This window comes from Leuciscus leuciscus (genome assembly GCF_965113295.1).
Source record: "Leuciscus leuciscus genome assembly, chromosome: 16".
Lineage (NCBI taxonomy): Eukaryota > Metazoa > Chordata > Actinopteri > Cypriniformes > Leuciscidae > Leuciscus > Leuciscus leuciscus.
Window position 1 is genome coordinate 23,198,745 of NC_138740.1, and position 22,424 is coordinate 23,221,168.

At 36.7% G+C, this 22,424-nt stretch overlaps 1 protein-coding gene across 3 annotated transcripts in view; it reads left to right on the top strand.

Moving 5' to 3' along the window:
• Positions 1 to 1,260: 1,260 nt before the first annotated feature.
• myo5b (myosin VB) overlaps positions 1,261 to 22,424 on the top strand; it is a 56,711-nt gene continuing 35,547 nt past the window's right edge. Inside the window, exons 1-3 of one of the 3 annotated variants that reach the window (XM_082140942.1) lie at positions 1,261 to 1,741; positions 20,459 to 20,569; positions 21,583 to 21,754. In XM_082140942.1, coding sequence (XP_081997068.1) covers positions 1,715 to 1,741; positions 20,459 to 20,569; positions 21,583 to 21,754 — 310 coding nt within the window. In that variant the 5' untranslated portion in view covers positions 1,261 to 1,714. The remainder of the gene's footprint in view (positions 1,742 to 20,458; positions 20,570 to 21,582; positions 21,755 to 22,424) is intronic. The other 2 variants (XM_082140940.1, XM_082140941.1) reach the window with 2 other exon arrangements.

Genomic DNA, 22,424 nt, shown 5'->3' on the forward strand with positions numbered 1-22,424 from the left:
AGGTAAGTCAAACACAGCTACTCTTTCATTCTAGATTTTCTTATCACATTAATAATACAGCATGAGGTTCACTGAGATTTACAAGTTACAGCTTTATAAATACATTAATTTAAAAACTATAGCAACCAGCTAAACACTTTTTCTCAAAACAACAAAAATCACACCGCTGTTTATGGAATTTTGATGTCCTTATTTAGGATGTGAACACTATTTAGGCTGAATTTCTATTCCACCCTGTACTTCACACATGGCTTGTGTTGTGTCCACTTTGCTCATTGCAGATAAGAGTAGAGAAGCTGCTGTGTTTCTCAGCTTTGTGTCTTTGATTAATGATGCAGACACTGAGCAAACACCGCACACTATTCGATTATTCTAGGCAGGTTCTGCTCTCAAATATTTCTAAGAAACATAAGAAAAAGTACATATAATAAGTATATAGAGAGTTAAACTTCACATTGTGTGATCACAGTGAAATGGACCCAATCAGTTTAATCAGAACAGTGTTATCTTGGAGCAATGATGTGTATTCTGATGTTATACTGTATATTAACTAGTAGTTTATTTCATGAGTCAAAGATGTAACAATAAGTAACAAGTAACAATCATTTAAGGGAGTTGGTCTCAGATCAGAAACACGGAATTTAGTCATGTATACAGCTGGTCAATGATGTGATTTTTTTTTTTTTTTACGAAAAAAATTTAACACAAATAAATAAATGGCTTGAATACACATTTTCTAGATATTGTCTAGATTTTTTAATTAATAAATACAATTAAAATAAGCAGAGATGCTATTTTACATGTACACAATTAGTAGATGCTTTTTCCAAAGTGACTTACAAATGAGAACCAACACAAGTCATTTATCTTAAGACCCAAGTTCAGCAAAACAAACTTCCCTGTAAATAAAGCCAAGTTTTAAGTGTAAGCTTGTGATACACAAGTTAGAGGAGTGCAATGCAAAAACAAGCATATTTTTATATAGGATTTATTATTGGAAATGCCTGTTTATGGCTTTGGTTTGTTTTAAAATATTAATTAGAAAAAAGCCACTTATACAAAGGTAAACGCTTTTATCTTAAACTGTTCTCGTAATATTTTCTAACTGCTAACAGACTTGAGTCTATACACGTAACGTTACAATCCTGATGTTTACAATCTAGCATTTTTATTTCCGTCAACGTGATTTTAATGCAGCGCTGTAATTGGCCAGAGGGGGTCGCTGTAGACACACTGAATTGTGCCATTGATCCATGATCCTCTGCCGCTGCGGTGCGGTCATGTCACTCATGATCGAGAGTCCATGGAGACTGAAAGAAGGCAGGGCAGCAACTTCACTCCTGCATTTTTGACAATTACATATTTATTTCTTATTGAGCCGATACCTTTAAGCCATTATTAGAAGTCTGTGATAACTCGCAGTCATTGCTTATTTTAACTTGTAATTTGTTTATGCGGAGGATGAAGGACGCTTTTCTAACTGAACTTCAATTATGGGGACAGACACCTGCCGTGATCAGGCGCGGCTAACGCGCTAACATTAGCCGTCAGAGGGAGTTCAAAAGTACAAACCAGCACAACATGGAGTGGTGACAGGACACAAGAAAGCTGGATTATAAAGCTTGATGGGAATATCATCATATTCAAACGGAAATATTTAACCTTACGTGTGCTGATGTGACTAGTTTAGGTGGGAGCTGCTGTATTTTGGATCATGTCTGTGACCGAACTCTACTCTAAGGTGAGTTGTTGTAATAGTTTACATTTTATTCCACCATTAAATAGATAAATAAGTAGTAGCCTATGTAATATGTCACAGATGGACAGTAATATAATGTAATTTACTGTGTGAGATAGTAAACGACGCCTTCATCAGTCTTTGGATAGGGACTTAAATCTTCGTTTAATGTAACATGACTAGCTTGAAATCTTTTAATTCATCTAAAAACATCATAAAACCTCACAAAAGGTAATATTCAACTATTTGACGCCCTGTAGTTCTGCATAACTGCCTTTAACTTCCTATAAAACACAGGGAAGTATCGCGGACAGGTGTGTTCCTGTTGGTTTCGGTCTGTAAGTAGTTTCGGCTTTCGCGGTGTCTCGATACACACTGAGCTGCCTATCTAGACTGCACGTTTGTGCGCGCTCTAATGCGGCTTTGATGTCAAACAATGCGGTCTGCGAAGGCAGCTCACTGGGTATTGGGGCACAACCATGTGTTCATGACGAGTTCTTCCCCTCTTATTCTTTAGTGGTTCATATATTAGACATTACGTGTATCTGTCAAAACCAGCATAATCAATACTGGATATATTCAGTAACTGCTCCTTGTCCAGTTATAATGAAATTCATCCATTTGTGGATTGCGTAATGTTCTGTTCGGGAATAGTATCATTAGTAGGCCTATGTTACATTTGTTTGGTGTCCCATTGAGTTCCTCATTTGGAAATTTAAATCTGTGGTTTATTGTGCTTGATTGAATTGTTAATATGACAATTGTAGATTTATTTTCAGGATTATCATACTAGTTATGGAAAACCTGGAAATATTAGTGATTTTTTTTGTCATGGAAATGTATGATTTTAGTTGTTGGCTAAATAATTTTTTCTAAGCTGTGCCTAGCTCTAAAATATTTCATCAGATAGAAATTATATATTTTTTATTATTATTAATAATTCTTTATCCAACTCTCATCACAAATGACTGGAAAATGAATTGTCCTGGGAATTCAGCAGAAATTCATGTCTTGTCATTTCACAAATGTAATCAATTGATAGTTGTTAATTTTTATTATTTTATCTATCTCTGGTAGAAATATGTCAGAGAAGGAATGCTAGCTTTAAATATGATATTACAAATTAGGAAAGACCTTGGTGTAGCCTCATGTTTATGTCACATATTAATGCTGCAGGTGACTCAGTCTTTCCAAGTTGTTTGTGCCTGTATGCAAATCATTTCATATTGTTTCTTTTCCTCCTGTCCTCAGCCTTTGGTGAACTGTTCACTTCATCCCAATTCTTATAGTGTCACCATAACGATTGATACATATTACACCAGTTCACTCCCTTATTTTTGCCTTTGTGTTCTTATCAGACATTTAACCTTAGAGTATTCCACAGTTTTCAGGTTTTATTATTAGCTTTGAGCTGTTATCTTAATGATCTCACGCAAAAGACCAAACCAGTGATGTCATCATAACCACCCTGCCCACGTGTATCACTGGTTACACTAACAAGTAGGATTGAATAGACAGATATATTAAGCAGTTTTGTTTTTTGACAGACCTCATGTTAAAGTCCCCCCCATCACCTAATTAAACTTCATAATCTACTTTTTGATAATCTGTATGGAAGACCAGGCAGGCAGACAATCTACCATCTGTTTTTTCATCTTAGACCAACTTGCTAGTTTTAAAGAGGCAGTGTATACAATATTATCATACATCTAAGAACATAACATCTTACGGTGTTAAATAACTAATGAAATAAGAAGTTTTAGGCAAATGTCTAAATGCTAGTGTCTACAAAATTTTTTTTTGCAGATATACACATTTAAAGTGTGCATGAAACGGAAATGATATTTTCCTCCCTATTGTGACGTATATCCAAGTGAGTTTTGATATCATGGCGGCTTTAAAATGTCTTTCTCTACTGGGAACATGCACCAAATATATTGATGACTCATCCTGTACTGGCTTTTAAAAAAGGACGATCCCTGATGTTTCCCAGTAAAAATACCGTACAAAATCTCACTTTTTGAATGAAAAATAATATTATAAATAATATTAAATTACGTTATTGTTTGATGCTCCCTGGTTTAAGTAAGTTACTACTATGTAGCCTTTTGTTGGAGCTTTGTGTCTTTGTTTGGTTATTGTTCTCAGAAAGAGGATTAGTTTGGGGCACAATGCACCCCAGCCGAAGTTTCGACCCTTCTCCTAAATGGGAGGTTTTGTTGAATTGACCCCAGCACAACCTAGATTTGATGGGGCTAATATCTCTTTTTGTCCACTCCAAATAGATTCTCTGAGTCTTTTCTTCTGCCGTGCTGTTTCAACAAAAACACCCCCTTTCAATTTTTTGTTTGGGTGTATTACATGGTCATCTCTGCATCTCTTTGATTAAACCATGTGCGTAGTACGTCACTGTTGAGGTCTCTCAGTGCCTCTGGGCAGATAAACAAGTCATGTGCAGGTCCAGGGGGAATGTACCATTGGGCTGGATGTGTGATCACACTCCCTGCACTCATGGCTTGGCAAATGCCACTGCTAAGGTAACTGATGCAGAAACGAGAGTCTCCAGGATGACTGGGGAGAGAAATCTGGGAGAAGCACTTAAGATGTTTTATTGTAATGTTCATGCTCTTTTTTTTTTTTTATGTAAGAAAATGGTGTACCTCTGTGGATCTCTGTATAACTTGTAATCTAAATTACGGCAGGTTTTAAAGATGTGGATTATAACTAATTCTTGTTTAGATGTGGATTATAACTAATTCTTGTTTAACATCCCTTTAATGGCTCCATCAGCACAGCTCAAAGTAATATGATTAACCCAGTGATTATGGGTGTAGTAGGCTACAAACAAGGCTGGGTGATATATTGCTTAAAGGGTTAGGCTAGTTCACCCAAAAATGAAAATTGTCATTAGTTACTCACCCAGTCATGTCATTTCAAACCCAGTCATGTCGTTCCAAACCCAGTCATGTCGTTCCAAACCCAGTCATGTCGTTCCAAACCCAGTCATGTCGTTCCAAACCCGTTAGACTTTCGTTCACTTTCGGCTTTTATTCATGTACTCTAAAAAATGCTGGGTTGTTTCAACCCATGTTTGGGTCAAATATGGACAAACCCAACCACTGGGTTTAAAAATGTAAAAAAAAAAATTTTAAACCAATGGTTGACCCATATTTTATCCATATTTGACCCAAATAATGGGTTGAAATAACCCAGCATTTTTTAAGAGTATAGACATTGACAGGCGAACCGTGAGAACAAATCTCATTGGTTCTTGCGGAAGCCCAAACGTGCTGCGTAACACACGACAATGAACCTCATTGGTTCTCGCACGTCAAGCAAGCATACTTGAACTTTCCTTTACCATATCTGATGTGTGCATTGATGAATAAAAGCCTAAATTCAATCTGTTCATAATACAAATCGATCATGTCTTTCGATCTTCATTTGTGTTCCGAAGATAAATGAAAGTCTTACGTGTTTGGAATGACATGAAGGTGAGTAATTAATGACAGAATTTTCATTTTTACTAATCCTTTAAATATTGCTCAAATAAAATATAAAATTGTATTTAGTTTTTATTTGGGGCTTTTGACAGTTTGCAATAATTTTATAGGATCAATTATTTTTAAATAAGCCATTTAAACCAATAAAATAGTAAAATAAAAATCTAAGTAAAGAAATTCACTAAATGAACACAAGAATATTAAATCATTTTATTTAAATGCACATTTATGATATTAAATGTGTTGTAAATATGCAACATTATCTCTAAAATATATATCTCACAATGATATCCTACATTCCTAGGATATATATCCTACCAAATTGCATGTGTTTTTATAATGAAATGGGAATTTTATACAGAATTGGGAAAATAGGGACAGCAAACCGTTTTTCAGTGCACCTGCTCGGCTCCGGTCACCTTTCATTGATTTAGCAGGAAGTCTCGCGCTCACCTGTTAACCACTGCAGCAAGCCTCACACTCAGGTAGTGGTGTCAGATTTCACAGGGATTCAGGCCAGTCATTCCTGGACAGTGGTCAGGACAAAGATCACAGGTGGAAAGGGAAAAAAGTGTGAGGCGTCCCCCAGGAAACACCTGATCTCTCCCTCTAGGACATTTTGTGAGTGTGCTGACAGTGATCAGGGTGTGGCTAGCAGAGACGCAGAGCTTTGTTCTAACCGTTTACGCTGTAGCCTAATGGGGAAAGTGTGCTGTATCTAGTGAAACATGAGACTTCCTGACATTGAGCTTTGCCCTAGGGGTGTAGGAATAGTTTATTAATTTATAATAGTTGTTATTAATTAATAACAGCTGTTGTTCATAAATGTGAATAAGTGTTATTAGGTAGCTTCCCTTCAAGTATTCTGCATGTCTACAAGTCAACATGAGTGACATCACAAATTGACCATGTTTAATGCACTATTCTGTTCTAATTGTGAGCAATTAATTGGTGCACTCTATTCCAAAAAACTAAGTTTTGCTTATTTTTCATTAAAATGTAATAATTGGCGATAATTTTGCATTGAATTGCATTGAATACAAAAATTTGGGGTCTGTAAGAATGAATGTTTTTAAAGAAGTCTCTTATGCTCACTGAGGCTGCATCTATTTGATCAAAAATACAGTAAAAACTATTTAAAATAACTTCCATTTTAATATATTTTCAAATGTATTTTATTTATTGAATTGTCCGCATCATTACTCCAGTCTTCAGTGTCACATGATCCTTCAGAAATCATTCTAATATGCTGATCTGCTGCTCAATAAACATTTCAATTCACCACATTATGAAGTAGTTTGTGAATTATGTTTCATTGTTAAACCCATTTTTATGGTGCAATGCATAGAGCTGCCGCAAACACCCATAGCTCAGTTAAACAGCTGACGTGGATGCAGGTCTTTTTGTCATGCAGCTCAGAGAAGCCATGAAAAACTAGTTTTGCAGGTCTCACCCTTGTTTCTCACCAGCTCCCTCCCACCGCAACAGCTTTTCCAGTGGCCTTCATTACTGTGTTCTTCAAGCCCAACAGATCAGGACACTAGGAGCTGACTCAGATAATGAAACAAAAGTCTCACACTTCTTCATAGACAGCTGAAATGTTTGATCCCTTATTTCTGTTTTATTATGTATGTCAATATAGAACACACACACTCATACATGATGCAGTTTGGCTACTTCTGCTGAGGCCCTAAACTGTGTGACAGTCATTCCTGTATCTTGGTAGCCAGGCTCCCATCTTGTAAATAACCCTGACAAACTTGTAGCTGATTGTATCGACTCTGTGTCCCGACTGTCCACTGAGAAGTTCCATCTCATTACGGTTGCTGGAAATGCATTGGAACAATTAGCAGAGCAGTCAGTCTCACGCGATGACTGGAGGACATTGCTCAGGTGTGGAATGGCATGCATGCTAAATGCTGGGACTTTCTAGTCTGGTTAATCGTTTCCCTTCTTGGCCTTTGTTAGAGATTCCGTCACTGCTTCTTCATGCAGTATCAGCTTTCATGGTTCAAAGATCATACCTGTTTTAACTGATAGATTTTTCCGTTTAAGCTTCGTCATGCATGCTTTGAATTCGTGTTCTGAATGTTTGTGAGAAATCCAAAATGAGAGTCAACAATATGGAGTTTAAAATAAATAATTGTCTCTCTATTAGATGTGCAAAAATGTCACTGCTGGTGTTTTCTCGGTTGTTAAGGCTTTGAGATGTGGCATCTAAGGCTGTCTTTCATCAGAAAAGCCATTGATGATTTTTAAAGGGATAGTTCACCCAAAAATCATTTAGAACAGGGCTTCCCAAACGAGTTTGTGAGGTGATGAAAAAGGAATAATTATATTGAATGTTAAATTAAAATAAATAATTGGGGCTGCACGAGAATCTCCATCTAATGTGATTAACAAATCAAAGGCTGCAATTTGATTAAATAATTGTATAGTCTGATTTCAGAATAAAGCACGCATGCAGCATATTTCATTATTATAATTCTCAAATATTCGTTTTTTATTTAGTAAAATTTGTAATTTACAACAGTAATATATTTCTACCTATTATTTTTATAATTAGTTCAAACATGCTACTATTAATAATAAAATAAGAATAAAATAATATTTACTAACATTTAAAGGCATAGTTCACCCAAAAATGAAAATTACCCCATGATTTACTCACCCTCAAGCCATCCTAGGTGTACTTTCTTCTTTCAGATAAATATAATCGGAGTTATAGTAAAAATGTCCGGGCTCTTCCAAGCTTTATGATGGCAGTAAATGGGTGTTGATATTTTGAAGCCCAAAAAAGTACATCCATCCATCATAAAAGTGCTCCACACGGATCCGGGGGGTTAACAAAGTCCTTTTGAAGTGGAGCGATGCGTTTGAGTAAGAAAAATATCCATATTTAAAACTTAAAAATAACTAGCTTCTGACAGACGCCGACGGCAGTACGCAACGATTTTCGGCGAAAGAGTAACCCCTGACGCATGACGTATTGACGAACGCTGAAGCACAGAGGATAGAGCCAAAAAAAACACTGGTCACATATTCCCAATTAGAAGTCTAAAACGAGAATTTTTTAAGAGAAATGTCGGAGGAGCTTGAGTTTGTTGCCCAGGTCTATTTGTCTGAACCGCGAGAGGCGTCAAAGGTTACGCTACTCCTACATCTGACGTCATACATCGCCTCAGGGGTTATTCTATTGGCTTCAAGATTGCACGATTAATCACAATTAACATGAAATCGCGTTTAAACCGATTTGGCTTATTGCGATTTATAAATTTTTTCAATTTTTTTTATGCACAACTTGTAAGTGACGTACAACTTTGTGATCAGTAGTAAATGCTGCTCCATCTGAAAGCACTGCAAGTTTGAGTCACTTATAACGTGCATTTGAAAAAGCAACACGCACCAAACATATTTCCAAACTTCAGAAGCATTTATGAACCTCTTGTCCAACAAAATACAACATTTAATAAATCAAAGTTTCAATCTTCTGTTTATTCAGCTACAATGATAGTATGATGCCCATAGGGATTTCCTGAAATGAGTGCATTGTCTACTTCTGCAGGAACATGTGGAGTGTCGGAGCACAGAGCTGTGCTGCACTGACAAGCTGTGCATAAAATTATCGCAGCCTTTGCCAAATCGCTTGCGATTACATTTCGATTAAAGCTACACTGTGTAATTTTTTTTGTTGATTCTTAGCAAAAAACACTTAGTTCTTTCAAAAATATATGTGCTCATTAATGTATATTTACTACTTTCAAGTAATAAAGTATTCTCGTAAGTTTATAATCTGCCATTGAAAGTACATACGGGTGAGGGGTTCGAATGCCGGTCGCCATGTTGCCCCTCCATCTTGAAACTACATTAGCCAAAGAGGGACATACCTGTAAATTCAAGCTTCGCCTTTCGCGCTTTACACTCAGTGACACAGAGACGAATGCGAGGGGGAGATTACTCGCGACTGCCGGCAGATTTGAAAGATTGCTGATGGAGGATCACGCCTATTTTCGAGGAAATGTAGCAGAGTCGCCAAGGAAGCGAAAGAGAGAATTAAAACATCAACGCGACAGGCAAATCAGCAACACCAAAGTCAATACTGGAGTAACTTTTCCCAGATGGAAAGAGCTCGAGGAGCAAAGATTTTAAAACGGACGCCGAAGTTGCCTGCTTTCCTCTCGAGAGGTAATCCAGCCTATTTGTGTAAATTCGAAGTTTTATAGTTGCTTGTCTAACCATAGGATGGTTGTGCATAACGCCAGAACGACCTCTAGTATAACTTGCGTTACTTTTCCTCACGTCAATGGTGAAAAAGTATTGTTTACCTTGTAACATAAATCTGTGCTGCGACGGATCACAGGTGATAGTTTTAAAGGCGCAATTGGACGAAGTCGAACTGGAAGCCATGTTAATCTTGAAATAATACGGCCACCGTAGAAGTTAAAACGCCCTCGAAATTGAAAGGAACAGAAACTAATATTCACTGGGTAGTCATATACAATTTCACCGCTAGATGGGGGAAAAGATCACACAGTGTAGCTTAAATTGTGCAACCCTATTTGGCTTAAGTCGACTTTGCGTAAGCCGTCTGCCGGAAGCTAGTTATTTTAGTTTGTAAAGTTTTAGATATGGATATTTTTCTTACACAAACACATCACTTCGCTTCTGAAGGTCTTTATAGTCGTGTGGAGCACTTTTATGATGGATGGATGTGTTTTTTTGGGGTTCAAAATATCAACATCTATTCACTGCCATTATAAAGCTTGGAAGAGCCAGGACATTTTTTTATATAACTCTGATTGTGTTCGTCTGGAAGAAAGTCATATACACCTAGGATGGCTTAGGAGTAAATCATTGGGTCATTTAAATTTTTGGGTGAACTATCCGTTTAAATTGTATTAAATATTATTTTATTATAATCAACATCAGAGAACCGTGAACGTGCGAATGGGTCATTATATTATTGAAATATTGATTTAAACTCTTAGCCGGTACCTCAAGTAACTATTGTACACCTAAGTTTTATTGTACACCTATTGTACACCTGATTTAGTATTTTGAAGGGGAAAAAAGTTTCTTTTTTATGGTTTTTGTTTTTGTTTGTTTCTTTGTCCAGACAGTGAAAGTAAATGGTATCAAATTTAGTTCGGAAGCCCATAAATCTTCTCTCTGAGTAGTAATTTTCCAGAACCTTGTTCCCGGTACTTGGCCATGTCATACATTCTGTAGAAATCCTGTCACTTCAGTGCATTCATTTTCCAAGCCAGTTTTTCTGGACTCATAGAGAATAGTTGATAAGCAAGATGCTCAGTCAACTGTTGATTAATCCCTGTGAAAACAGCCAAGCATAACTGAGCCCTTCATAGGTCCTTATTCGTATAATCATTTTACATTTAATAAAAATTTGGTCTGATCAGCATCACCCATGCACAATAGCTAACTAATTAAGGGCATCCTAACAGAAATGTAACCTCATAAGTAATATCACCAACAAAGTCATTAAGAAGCATGCAAGAGGCGCATCCAAATGATTCCTAGTATAGTCTTGTATTAAAGGGTTAGTTCACCCAAAAAAAATTTCTGTTATTAATTACTCACCCTCATGTCGTTCCAAACCCGTAAGACCTTCGTTCATCTTCAGAACACAAATGAAGATATTTTTTGATGATATCCGAGAGCTTTCTGACCCCTCCATAGACAGCAACGTCATTGCAACTTTCAAGAACCTGAAAGGTAGTAAAGACATTGTTAAAATAGTCCATGTGACATCAGTGGTTCAACCTTAATGTTATGAAGCGACGAGAATACTTTTTGTGAACAAAAAAAATATTAAAAAAATAACAACTTTTCAACATCCCGGTTGTGTTTACTATGCGAATAGCGTAGGAGATCTGTAATGGAAGAGCATTCTTGTCAGAGGAAGATGCAAAGGAAAAACTGTATTTTTATGATGTCATAATATAGGGTCAGACTCAGGCACCTATAATAGATTATTATGGGATGATGTATCCTCTACAAGCTGTCAGAATTTGGTTAACCTCATCCTTAATTTGCCAATCATGCATTTATTCTCTCCTTCAAAAGAATCCTTCCACACGGATTGTACACATGGACACTTGGGGCATGTTTTGATGGGGGGTGGGGTGGGGGTTCTTTTGTGTCTGAGTGCTTTTTAAAAACGGGACATGCTTAGCGCTGGGGCACAAAGTGACATTAATTAGTGTAAATTAATTAATCGAGTATGAAAGGGGACAGTGTTTCTCCCCACCCAAAAATAGAGGTAGGACCAAATAAGACTCACTTGTTTAGCTGGACTGAACCTCTACTGATCCTATAGTGCGTTTGTTTATGTTGTCATTTGGTAATGAGGCATTTGATCATTCATTAAATTCATAAATGTAGAATTAGGCCTCAGTTTATTGTACCACATACCATGTGCTTTTGTTTTTCTAGCATCACTAACAGCAATTTATCATCTGAAACCATAAAGTAGTGAGCGTCAATATTTTTTCAGAGGTTTAGATTAGGTATGCAACTATATAGGCCTATAGGGATACTATATATATTATTCTATAAATATAATTCCACATTCTGCCCAATGTTGTATGTACAAATTGAAAGCTTTGAAAACAAATAGTGAATGTATCTATGTGCAAAAAAAAAAAAGAAGGAAATTGTACTATACTAAAACATAAGGTGTTAGACCACTGTTTCATTATTTTGTTTACAAATCTTCACTGTACACTAAGTGCAACTCTTTAACTGTTGTTATTGCTTGACAACAGAAAAACACCCAGGCCACCTCTGACAATACTCCGCTGTCAAGGTAGACTCCCAGGTTTTGTCATCAGAAAATGATTTACAAACCAAATAAGTAGATTGATCTCGAACACAATTTGCATGTGGCCTACTCTACTGAAACACTTCTATATTAGGGCAACTATGGACCTATTTGAGGTCAAAGCGTCATATTTCAGTTCATTCATTTCGCTTTCTGTACACACACCCATCTGTGAAGTTCCTCTACCGTGTGTACTACCTAAAGCTTTTAAAAGGCTAGTTCGCCCAGAAATGGATCTTTTATTTAGTCCTCCTCATTTTGTTACAGACCTGTATGTCTCTCTTGTCTGTGGATCACAAGCAGTCATGAGTGTCAGAATGTCCAAGCGACTCTTTTTCATAGAAGTGAATGGTGACCATGGTTGTCAAGGCAAGATTTTCAGTGAATAACACACATTTCTGGCTGTCCTATGGCTTCGTACAATTTGGTATATAGCACACAAGACGCATGTACAACTTTTTTGTACTTTTTGGAACCCATGATCGCTATTCACTTTAATTGTATTAAAGAAACGGCATAAAAAGTTTTCAAAACATCATTGTTATATGAGTTTGGAGAGACGTAAGGGAGAATATTTCTGGTGAAATATGTAAAGTCTGTTAAATCAGGAGTGATTCTCAAACGAGTTTCCTTCAGCTTGTAGCTTCAATAATCGACAGAGGTGATGCAAGACTTCATGGAATGATGTGCATTTGCTTATCACACCTGCCCCAGATTCCTCGAACTTACACAGAGTTCCTGAAATGTCAGTGATGTGCAACGTGTGTGTGCTTTTGAGTATTCTTAATTGGACCGGTTTCTAGGCTTCTTCTATTGAATATGTTCATATGACAGTTAAAACAGGTTTGTTTTGATCTATATAGGCAATTGTAGATTGCTCATTTAGCAAACCCAGCATTTTTAAGATGTTTTTCTTTGCACAAAAGTTTATGGGTAGTCCAATTACAAATCACATCTATAAACGACAGACCATTCTTCAATATTTAGATCCTGTTCAGTTTTGTAGAGTTTTGATTTTTATGAAGGCAGCTAGACTCGTACTGTACTTTAGCACCAGAGTGACATTTTTTGATAAGATTAAAAACCATATTTCAGAGTATTTGTGCAACTTTTGTGCATACTCATCTGTGCGAGAGGGCACACATGAAACCATCATTACGAGCCAGAGTGGCTAAACCAAACCTTTTTTTTTATTTTAAAAGAGCAGGAACATTATTATTGTCTTTTTAATCTTTGAAATGTATTTTATTATTGTACACTATACTGCTCACGTTTGGGGTCAGTAAGATACTTTAAATGTTTTTAAAATTATTCTTATACTTGCCAAGGCTGTATTTATTTGATCAAATACAGTAAAGAAAAAACAGTAAAAATTCTTCAGTGTCACATGATCCCTCGGAAATCATTCTAATTTGGTGCTCAAGAAACATTTCTCATTATTACCAATGTTCAAAATAGTAGTGGTTTATAAATTTTTTTTTAAGAAAATGTAATCCATTTTTTAAATGCATTCAAAAGAACAACATTTATTTGAAATGGAAATCTTTTGTAACATTAGAAATGTATTCTGATCAATTTAATTCATCCTTGCTGTATTTCTTTATTTTTTTCGGGGTAATTTTTTTTAAAGACTCCCAAACTTTTGAACAGTAGTGTATCTTTGTCAAGTGCTTGTGCTAATGCTGCTCCGTGTTATAAATAACTCTTGTTTTGAAAAAATGGCACTTGTTTTACTAAATAAATGCTACTTTAAAATGATGTTATGTATTAAATTCATACATTTTCAAAATCATCTTACACTCTCAGCATTTACATATTTTTGTCCTATAAATTGCTCTCTAAATTATAAATACCACTGTCAATGATAGGTAGTAAATTGTGACTTGTTGGGTTGCTAACATTGGACCTTTGAGAGGACGTCTTGCTTGTTTTCCACTTCATGAAAATTATGCAGAGGGCTCCATTAAAAAGTTTCAAATGAGTCGGTGTTATCAGCTCTGGTTATCAAGCTTTTTGCGTCTCTTGAGCCTTATTTTGTGCTGTATCTGTGAACAGCCAGAACGCTACACTGAAACATTAAAAGACTGTGTGATGTAACAGACGGCAAAGCCAGACAAGACCCCTGCTGTTCGATCGAAATCTGTTGTTTCCGCTGTGTCTTGGTGAATCTCATTCTTAGCTCTTAAGTTTTCGTTTTATTTCTACCTGAGGCACATCAGTCTGAGTTCAGTATGTCCCGTCATTTCACTCAGCTTGGTTAAAGTACGTCCCCATTGTGTCAGATCAGATCAGATGAGCCCAAACTCTAAAGCTGGGTATATGCTGTGAATTTAGTTATTTATTTATCTTTAGTACATTTATTATTTCAGATTTTTTTCTTTTTTTGTCTGATTAGGCCTATATGATATGATCCCAGTAAGATCTTCTATTATTTGTTTTTTTATAGATAATTTGGCATTCGATCAAGCTGCAGGTGTGACATGTAGAAGTTTAGCCTTTGCTGGTTATCATATCTTTATTTAAAGTAGGCGTGACCACAAGTACACTGTTCAAGAGGAACAAAAATCACCCCATCGCCTGCTTTCCTCACTTTCGATGTTGACATTCAATTCATTGTTGCACATGCACTAACTAACTCCATATGAAACCGTCATATGAGTAATATCAGAAACGGCACGCTCAAAATCAGCACTTGATCCATTAATATCTTTAAATCATCCTGCAGTATTGCTCACTCCGCCTCTAACTAGGATTGAAAACGCTGTTGTCAGCCGGGAAGGCTCTGATAAGGAGCGACTTCTATGGAGAAGACTGCAAAGTTCAGCATTTTAGTTAAGAGGTGTACCCGGACTGAGCTGTCCTTCCACAGTACTGTAGCCTATGCAATCATAGTTTTTACGTGACATCATACACTTATAGGAACACCCACCTGGAGGGCAAAACAAGGCTTTCCTCCATTGCCCACCAGTCATTTTTACCAAGTTTGTACTAATTTGGTAAGTCAGTTATATTAAAAGACCAAATTCGATATACATATTATTGAAGATGCATTCAATATACAATCAAGCAGATGAGCCCAGAATATAAACACAACACGCAGTTTGTCATTAAGCGTTTTTCCATAGAGAACCATCATAAATAAAACGCTTAAAGGTACAATATGTAAGAATTTTGCATTAAAATATCCCAAAATCTCAATGCCAGTGTTATATATTTTGTTAAGTTGATTACTTACAATATCCCAAATGTTTCCAACTATTTTTAAATTGTGAGAAAATTGCGATTTTAACCAAGGAAACGGGGCGTTAGAACAGGGGTGAGCTGGGAGTCGCCAGTCAATTGCGTCATATCCGTGTTACCCTCGGTTTCCGCTCGTACTGCGTGGAGTCCTGGACAAATGCGGAAGTTGTAGTTGTAGCGTCTATCAAGCTACAAACTTTAGCTTGTTTCTTGCAGTCGTTATGGTACACAATTATTCTTTACCGATTGCAGCTGGTTCTGTCGACAAAGCATGCTTAATTTTATATTTTCCAAATGTAACATTCGGTAATAGTTATGTTTATGTAAGGAAAGTATTATTGCTTTAGATTTGTGTTTAGTTTATTGACATTGTTTATCACGTCTGGTGTTTATGGCCATGTAAATAAACATAGCATGTGTTATACATAAAGATGAATCAGTATTTTGGCAAATGATGTGGGCATGTTCGAATGTACTTTTACAACAATTGTTTAGAACACGTAAAACTGCGCAGCGTTATCACAACAATGAATTCAACAAATACAGTAACATCTATGATAACCAATTTAGTATTAAACCTTACTTTTCTTGCGGTTAATTCATTTTAATGAAATAAAAGTGTGATGAGGTTTAAGAGTCAGGAAGGAAGAAGACGGGTCGGCGTGACTGGGACTCGTACTTTATTAAAATAAAGCAAAACAAACAAAAGCCGCGCATTCACCGTGGCAACTGCGACGGCACAAAACAGTTAAAAAATGAGAGCTCGGATCCACCGGTTTTCTTCCTCTGCGTCCAATTTTCTCTCCAGCCTCTCTCTCGTTCCAGCGCGGCTTATAAGCGGTCTCTCCATGCCAATAATACTGCAATAAGACACAGGTGTTCGTCATTTGCACTTGACCTACTTGCTCGTCTCTTCTCTCTCCCATCACAGACCGCGCTGAACCACGCCCCCCTCGCCACAAAAAGCATGTCATTAAACACAGCATTAATTCAAATAGAACTTAGCCTCATCCATGAATATGATTTTTCGATTCCCGTCTGACTGATTTACATCCACGGTGGAGTTTAAAACGACAGTTCCCATCATTCCACGCTCCTTCACATCGTCATCAAGCTACGCCGTTGTTGTTGTTTGGAATGTAGCGCCCTCTAGCGGCAAAAAATTATTGCATATTGTACCTTTAACCATTTAGTGCACTGCGTTCATGTTCTGGGCTCATCTGTACTCCTGTATATAGTATGCATCATCAATAAGGTGTAATTTTGTCTTTTAATATCACCGGTTTAGTACATTTAAAGGGATGGTTCGGAGTAAAATCAACCTAGGGTCCTCTGCACCATGACCTCGAGCCAAAGCCCCCCCACAGAATGACCCCCCCCCCCCAAGAAGCTTTTTTTTCCCTTGGTCGAACATTATTAAAGTTAGAGCTTATTTAGAGATATCAGCCAAATGGCTTAGTGCAGGCACTAATGGGTCCAAAGGTGTATCTCGTAATATAACCCCACTAATAATACCCGGAATGGTACCAAACTTCTACAGTAGTACAAATAGGTTCTGTACATATAAAACGAGGCATTGAAAACTTTGTAAGTACATCAGGAGTTTTTTTAAATAACACTTGCCTGATGGCTAATGCTACTGCTAACCCGGTCGTCGAGGTCACTTCAGTCATTAGGGAAAAGGACGTAAAAGTCCTGGCAGAAAGCTACAGTATGCATAAGGATGTAGTGTAACGACGCCCAGTTCCAGGAATGCACTAATATTTTGTCGGTAGTACCAGTTTGCAACAATTATTAATTAACTCTAAGTTGTCAACACTTCTGAAAAAAAATAATAAAAAATGTTGGATATACTGGCTTTCTGCCAGGACTTTTACGTGCTTTTCCCAAATACTACTGTAGAAGTTTGGTACCAATCTGGGCTTTATTAGTGGGGTTATATTACGAGATACATCCTAGGTTCCATTAGCGCCTGCACTAAGCCATTCGGCTGATATCTCTAAATAAGCTCTAACTTTAATAATGTTCGACCAAGGGAAAAAATGCTTCTGGGGGGGTGTTTGGCTCGAGGTCATGGTGCAGAGGACCCTAGGTTGATTTTACTCTGAACCATCCCTTTAAGGCACTTTAAGTGTTTTTTTTTGTTGTTGTTGTTTTATCCCTTTGCTTTTGGTGATTGAAATACTGCAAAATGTGCTGTATGTGGATTACACTTAAAGAAAGAAAGTCATACAAGTTTGGAACGACACAAGGAAGAGTAAATGGTGACAGAAATTTCATTTTTGGGTGAACTAGGCTATCCCTTATATTATTCATCCTGGTTCTAGCTTGAACACTGAGGACTTTACAGCAGTGTTTGACTAGTTTGCTGCTTAATTTGAGAGCATGATTTTTTAGTTAAGAATCTGTTAAGGCTGATCATGCAGAGTTGTGGTGGATTTAGCAACTGAATGTGCTTCTAATAAACGTGTGGCTCTTTAAGCGGCTTATACCCACTTAGTTTCTTTTGTGGATTTTTTTGAAGGTCGAAAGCCGTGTACTTTACACACACAAAGGCACACAGACCGCCAGCGGAAGTTGACTTCTAACTGCCTTCAGGATTGATAACAGCTCACTCTCATTACATACTCTAAGGCTAAGCTTTCAACTTGTGTTCAGTTTATCACTAACACACAAACATCGAGGCATTGTGCATCACTTGGAGCAGAAGACACAATGGTTCATCATTCAGTAGTATCTTATTTTTCTTTGATTCCTGAATCTCTCTTTTTTTATATATAGGTAGGGTTGGCAATTTGTTTTATAAACATTTTTTGTTATACTGGTTGAAAGTCTCTTCACATCCTGATAGCAATCCATAGAAATGGTCTAAATATTAAAATATGTTCATATATTTTCTGTGGAAGTCTCAGGACCGAATGCAACGATACGGTGTCCTACCTGCTAGTTAACATCTATTTCCATCCCTCCACGCAGACATCACACGTCATCAGTTCGTTCTGTAAGGCAATGCAGAGTTGTAGACAGGCAGTCACCGAGCGCCTTTTACAGTTCCTCCTGAACCAAAACATCAAGCTTATGCTACGTTCACACCATGTCGTAACCATATACGAGATGGCAACCCATGACGTTCTACCCGGAGCTCACGTCCTCAGACTCGGATTTATGCGTTTCTATGTCAACACTAACAATGCTGAAATGAATCTGCAGCAGTCAGGTGGTACAACTAGAGCTCTGTAAGTTGTTTACGTTCATTGTTATTGTAATGTCATGTGCTTTGAGACATGAGGTAATTTAACGCCGTCTCTCATCTCGTGACGCTTTGCAGAATCTGCTGAATCTGTTCGAAGGAGGCGTGGCTTTGGAGACGCTCTAAAGGGAGGGTGGGATCTTGTTCTTTCAAAGCTAGCTTGCTATTACTAGCCTGTTGGAAATTGCCTACACTACCTTTAATACCTTGGCTAAACCTCAATGCTAACTGGATGAGAATCCATCTCCAATGGGTACCTCAGACCTCTCTCTGGGTCATGATGGATGAAAAGTTATCCAGCTAGGCTACTAACTAAGACTATGTGATAGAATAATGCTACTTTAATACGTCCAGTAGATGTTTCAAACATCAGGCTTTTCACGCTGCTTTTAATACTTGTGTAGTTTTGCACAGCTTTTTACCTGGGGTTAAGAAGCCCTTCTCTAGAGCTCCAGAATTTTTGCAATATGAAACGATGCTGCTTTAGAATGTTAAGTGTCAAGTGTGAAAAGCCACATACTGTATCATTTTTCAGGGTAGAAAACCTCAGACGCATACGCTTTTCATTTGAGTAATCTTCCAGCATTTTATTTGAAGGATATGGCAAATTCTACACAGTCTGCGTACATCCCACTGCGGTTCAATTTATTTCTGAACTCTCTGCCTGTACTGCTGATCCTCCAATTATATACAGATTCTGCTGATAAAAGCACTGGAGCTGTATACTTCTGTATTCAGCTTTATTCTTTATTATGAGAAGATGAATGACCGCTTGGGTCGTTGTCCTCATGGATAAGTGAAACCATTAGGGCTGGGACGATACACCTATCTCCCGATTCGATATTATCACGATACTTGGGTGGCGATATGATATGTATTGCGATAAAAATAAAAAAATTATTACATTTTTTTAAAAACATTTTTAAGAATTGCTAATCTACAAGTAATGCGATTTGATATTGCACCTTTTATTTATTTATTTAAACATAAGATGAGTCATATTTACAAAAACAATTCATCACATTTTTCTGACTTATAGAAGCACCATACAGTAAGTTACTACATTCTTTTTAATAAATGATTCAATAACAAATTCATTTTTTAACAGTCACTTGTCGCCACCTTGTGGCGAAACAATGTAATCGATAAATGTGTTATTTTTAAGCACCAAGTTTTTATCAAAAGCTGATATACTCTTTCGCTATCATAGACATCAGTGTTTATATTTGAACTTTAAACTTTTATCCCAGTACTTCTGTGATAATTTGAACTGTTGTATCACAGAAATAATGATACTATGAGGAAAAGACTGCTGTTTCATGACAACTCTCTCTGGGTCAACGGCAGCGCCAACACAGATTTGAATGTTGCGATATGATTTTGTCAAAGGTTTAATTGACAGACGAAATGGAAGATGGCGTGGGTGTTTTAATCGAGATCACAGTCTTTTAAAGATGAATCGTGCAGCTCTACTGTCTTATAACTCTTTCAGCATATGAGTAGCCTCGCGAGGGCTTTTCAATGCATTGAGTCTCACGATGCTTTCCACTTATATTACGTCACTCAACACAAGATAATGACACATTTCATCCTCTGTTGAAACTAAAGTGGCTAACTTCTGTCAACCTCATCTATAAGCAAGGGCAAAAATAAAGCAATTTAATTTGAATTAATATCGATTCTGTAATAAAAAATCGATTTTAAAATCGTAATTTTTTTTTTTTTTTTTTTTTTTTGTGATACCAGTAACCTAGGTGAATCGATTTTTCTCCCAGCCCTAGAAACCATGATTGTTGTGTATGTTTAGATTATGTTTAATATGTGATGTCTTGTTTGATGTTTGTCTTGCTTTTTATTTAAACATGGTTTTTATCTGTGTTTTTCAGTACACCCGGGTTTGGATCCCTGACCCAGATGATGTCTGGAGGTCGGCTGAAATCGTCAAGGATTATAAGGAGGGAGACTCAGTGCTTCACCTCAAATTAGAAGATGAATCGGTGAGCATACACCCTCCCCTTCTTTCACCCAATCATATGTTTATTCTGTAATGTGATTTTTATTAGAGAGTCTTATGGTTCACACTGCAGATTAATCGGATTTGCTTTCCAAACCCAATCTTTGTGACTTAATTTACAGATCTGCTATTATTGATCTGCTGACTTCTTTATTGATCCTAGTGGGGTAACAGATACAGATTTATATTCTGTTACCAAAATATTCATAATATTCAAATATTAATTATATTAATATAATGATTATATTAATATTAAATATTAATTATATATGTATGTATGTGTATATATATATATATATATATATATATATACACATACACACACATATATATATATACACATACATACACACACACACACACACACACACACACACACGTCAAAGGAATTTGACAATTTGACCTTCAAATAACAAATAGAAAAATGCACTCATAGTTTATGAAATGGGTTGGGAATTTGTATAAAAAAAAAAAACTGGAAAAAATAATCATATTTATGCTGCCTATCTGGACAAAGCCTAAGAGTTTCATTCAGTTAAAATTGGATTAATTAGTGATTTTAAGCAGACTGAACCATGCTGGGTTTAAAATCTGTCGTGACACAGCAGTTGTGAACTAAACCAGATAACTAGATCTTAATGTTTCCTGCATTCGTTTGGGTTTCACAGCACTGAGGAAAGTGTGTTGTATGAATCATTGATCATGTTTTGGTGTGTAAGAAGTGCAGGCCCTTAGAGGGGAGGTTGTACGCCATATTCCCATGTGTATTATCAAAAAAACAATGTTGGGGAAACCTGAATAAACCAGTAGATGAAATAAAGATCAGCATGACTTATTGAAGCTCTTGTGCCTGCACTGCATTACAAACACTCTCAGTCTGCCAAAAGATACTTTTTGATTATTGAAGCCTTCAAAGTTATTTCACATTGTGGTTTGAATCCAATCGATTTCTAATCTACTGTTTCTGCTTAATGGCATTGCTGTCTCTATTCCTAGACGTTAGAATATTCAATTGGTCCCAAAGACAATCCTCTTCCATTTCTTCGGAATCCTGATATTCTGGTAGGAGAGAATGACCTCACTGCTCTCAGCTACCTCCACGAGCCTGCTGTGCTCCACAACCTCAAGGTCCGCTTCCTCGAGTCCAATCACATTTACACTTACTGTGGTAAGTCGTGTTTCTATGTGTTTTGAAGAGAATGTTTCTGATTTAATGTAGTGATGAGCAGAGAGATAGATAGATAGATAGATAGATAGATAGATAGATAGATAGATAGACAGATAGACAGACAGACAGATAGATAGAATGTTTTGAATAGATAAAACATTTATTGAAATGAATAAAACAATATATTACAATGCATCATTTAATCATATAGTTTAGATTTTTTTTTTATTCTAGCATTTTTATAAATGTCATAAGCCATCCTTGTCTCTATATATTGACTTCTCTAATTTTTTAATTATTAAGATAATTAGATTATTAAAGGGGTCCTATTATGCCCTTTTACGAAGTCTTGATTTTGTTTATGGGGTGTACTAGAATAGGCTTTCATGCTTGATTGTTTAAAAAACACATTATTTTTCACATATTTTACAATATTACAGTTCCTCTCTCCCCAGTCTGGCTCGAGCACACCATTGAGTTACTGTTTCGATGAAGCTCCTCCTTCTGAAATACGAAATGTGCTGTGATTGGTTAGCTGGCCCAGTGTGTTGTGATTGGTACCACTTACAGCGTGTTCGGGAAATGTCACGCCCCTTACCATAACCACGAGTTTCATCTGCTCAGGTGTAAATATTAAGGATGCCGTCAATTTCAAACCAATTCAAGCCTG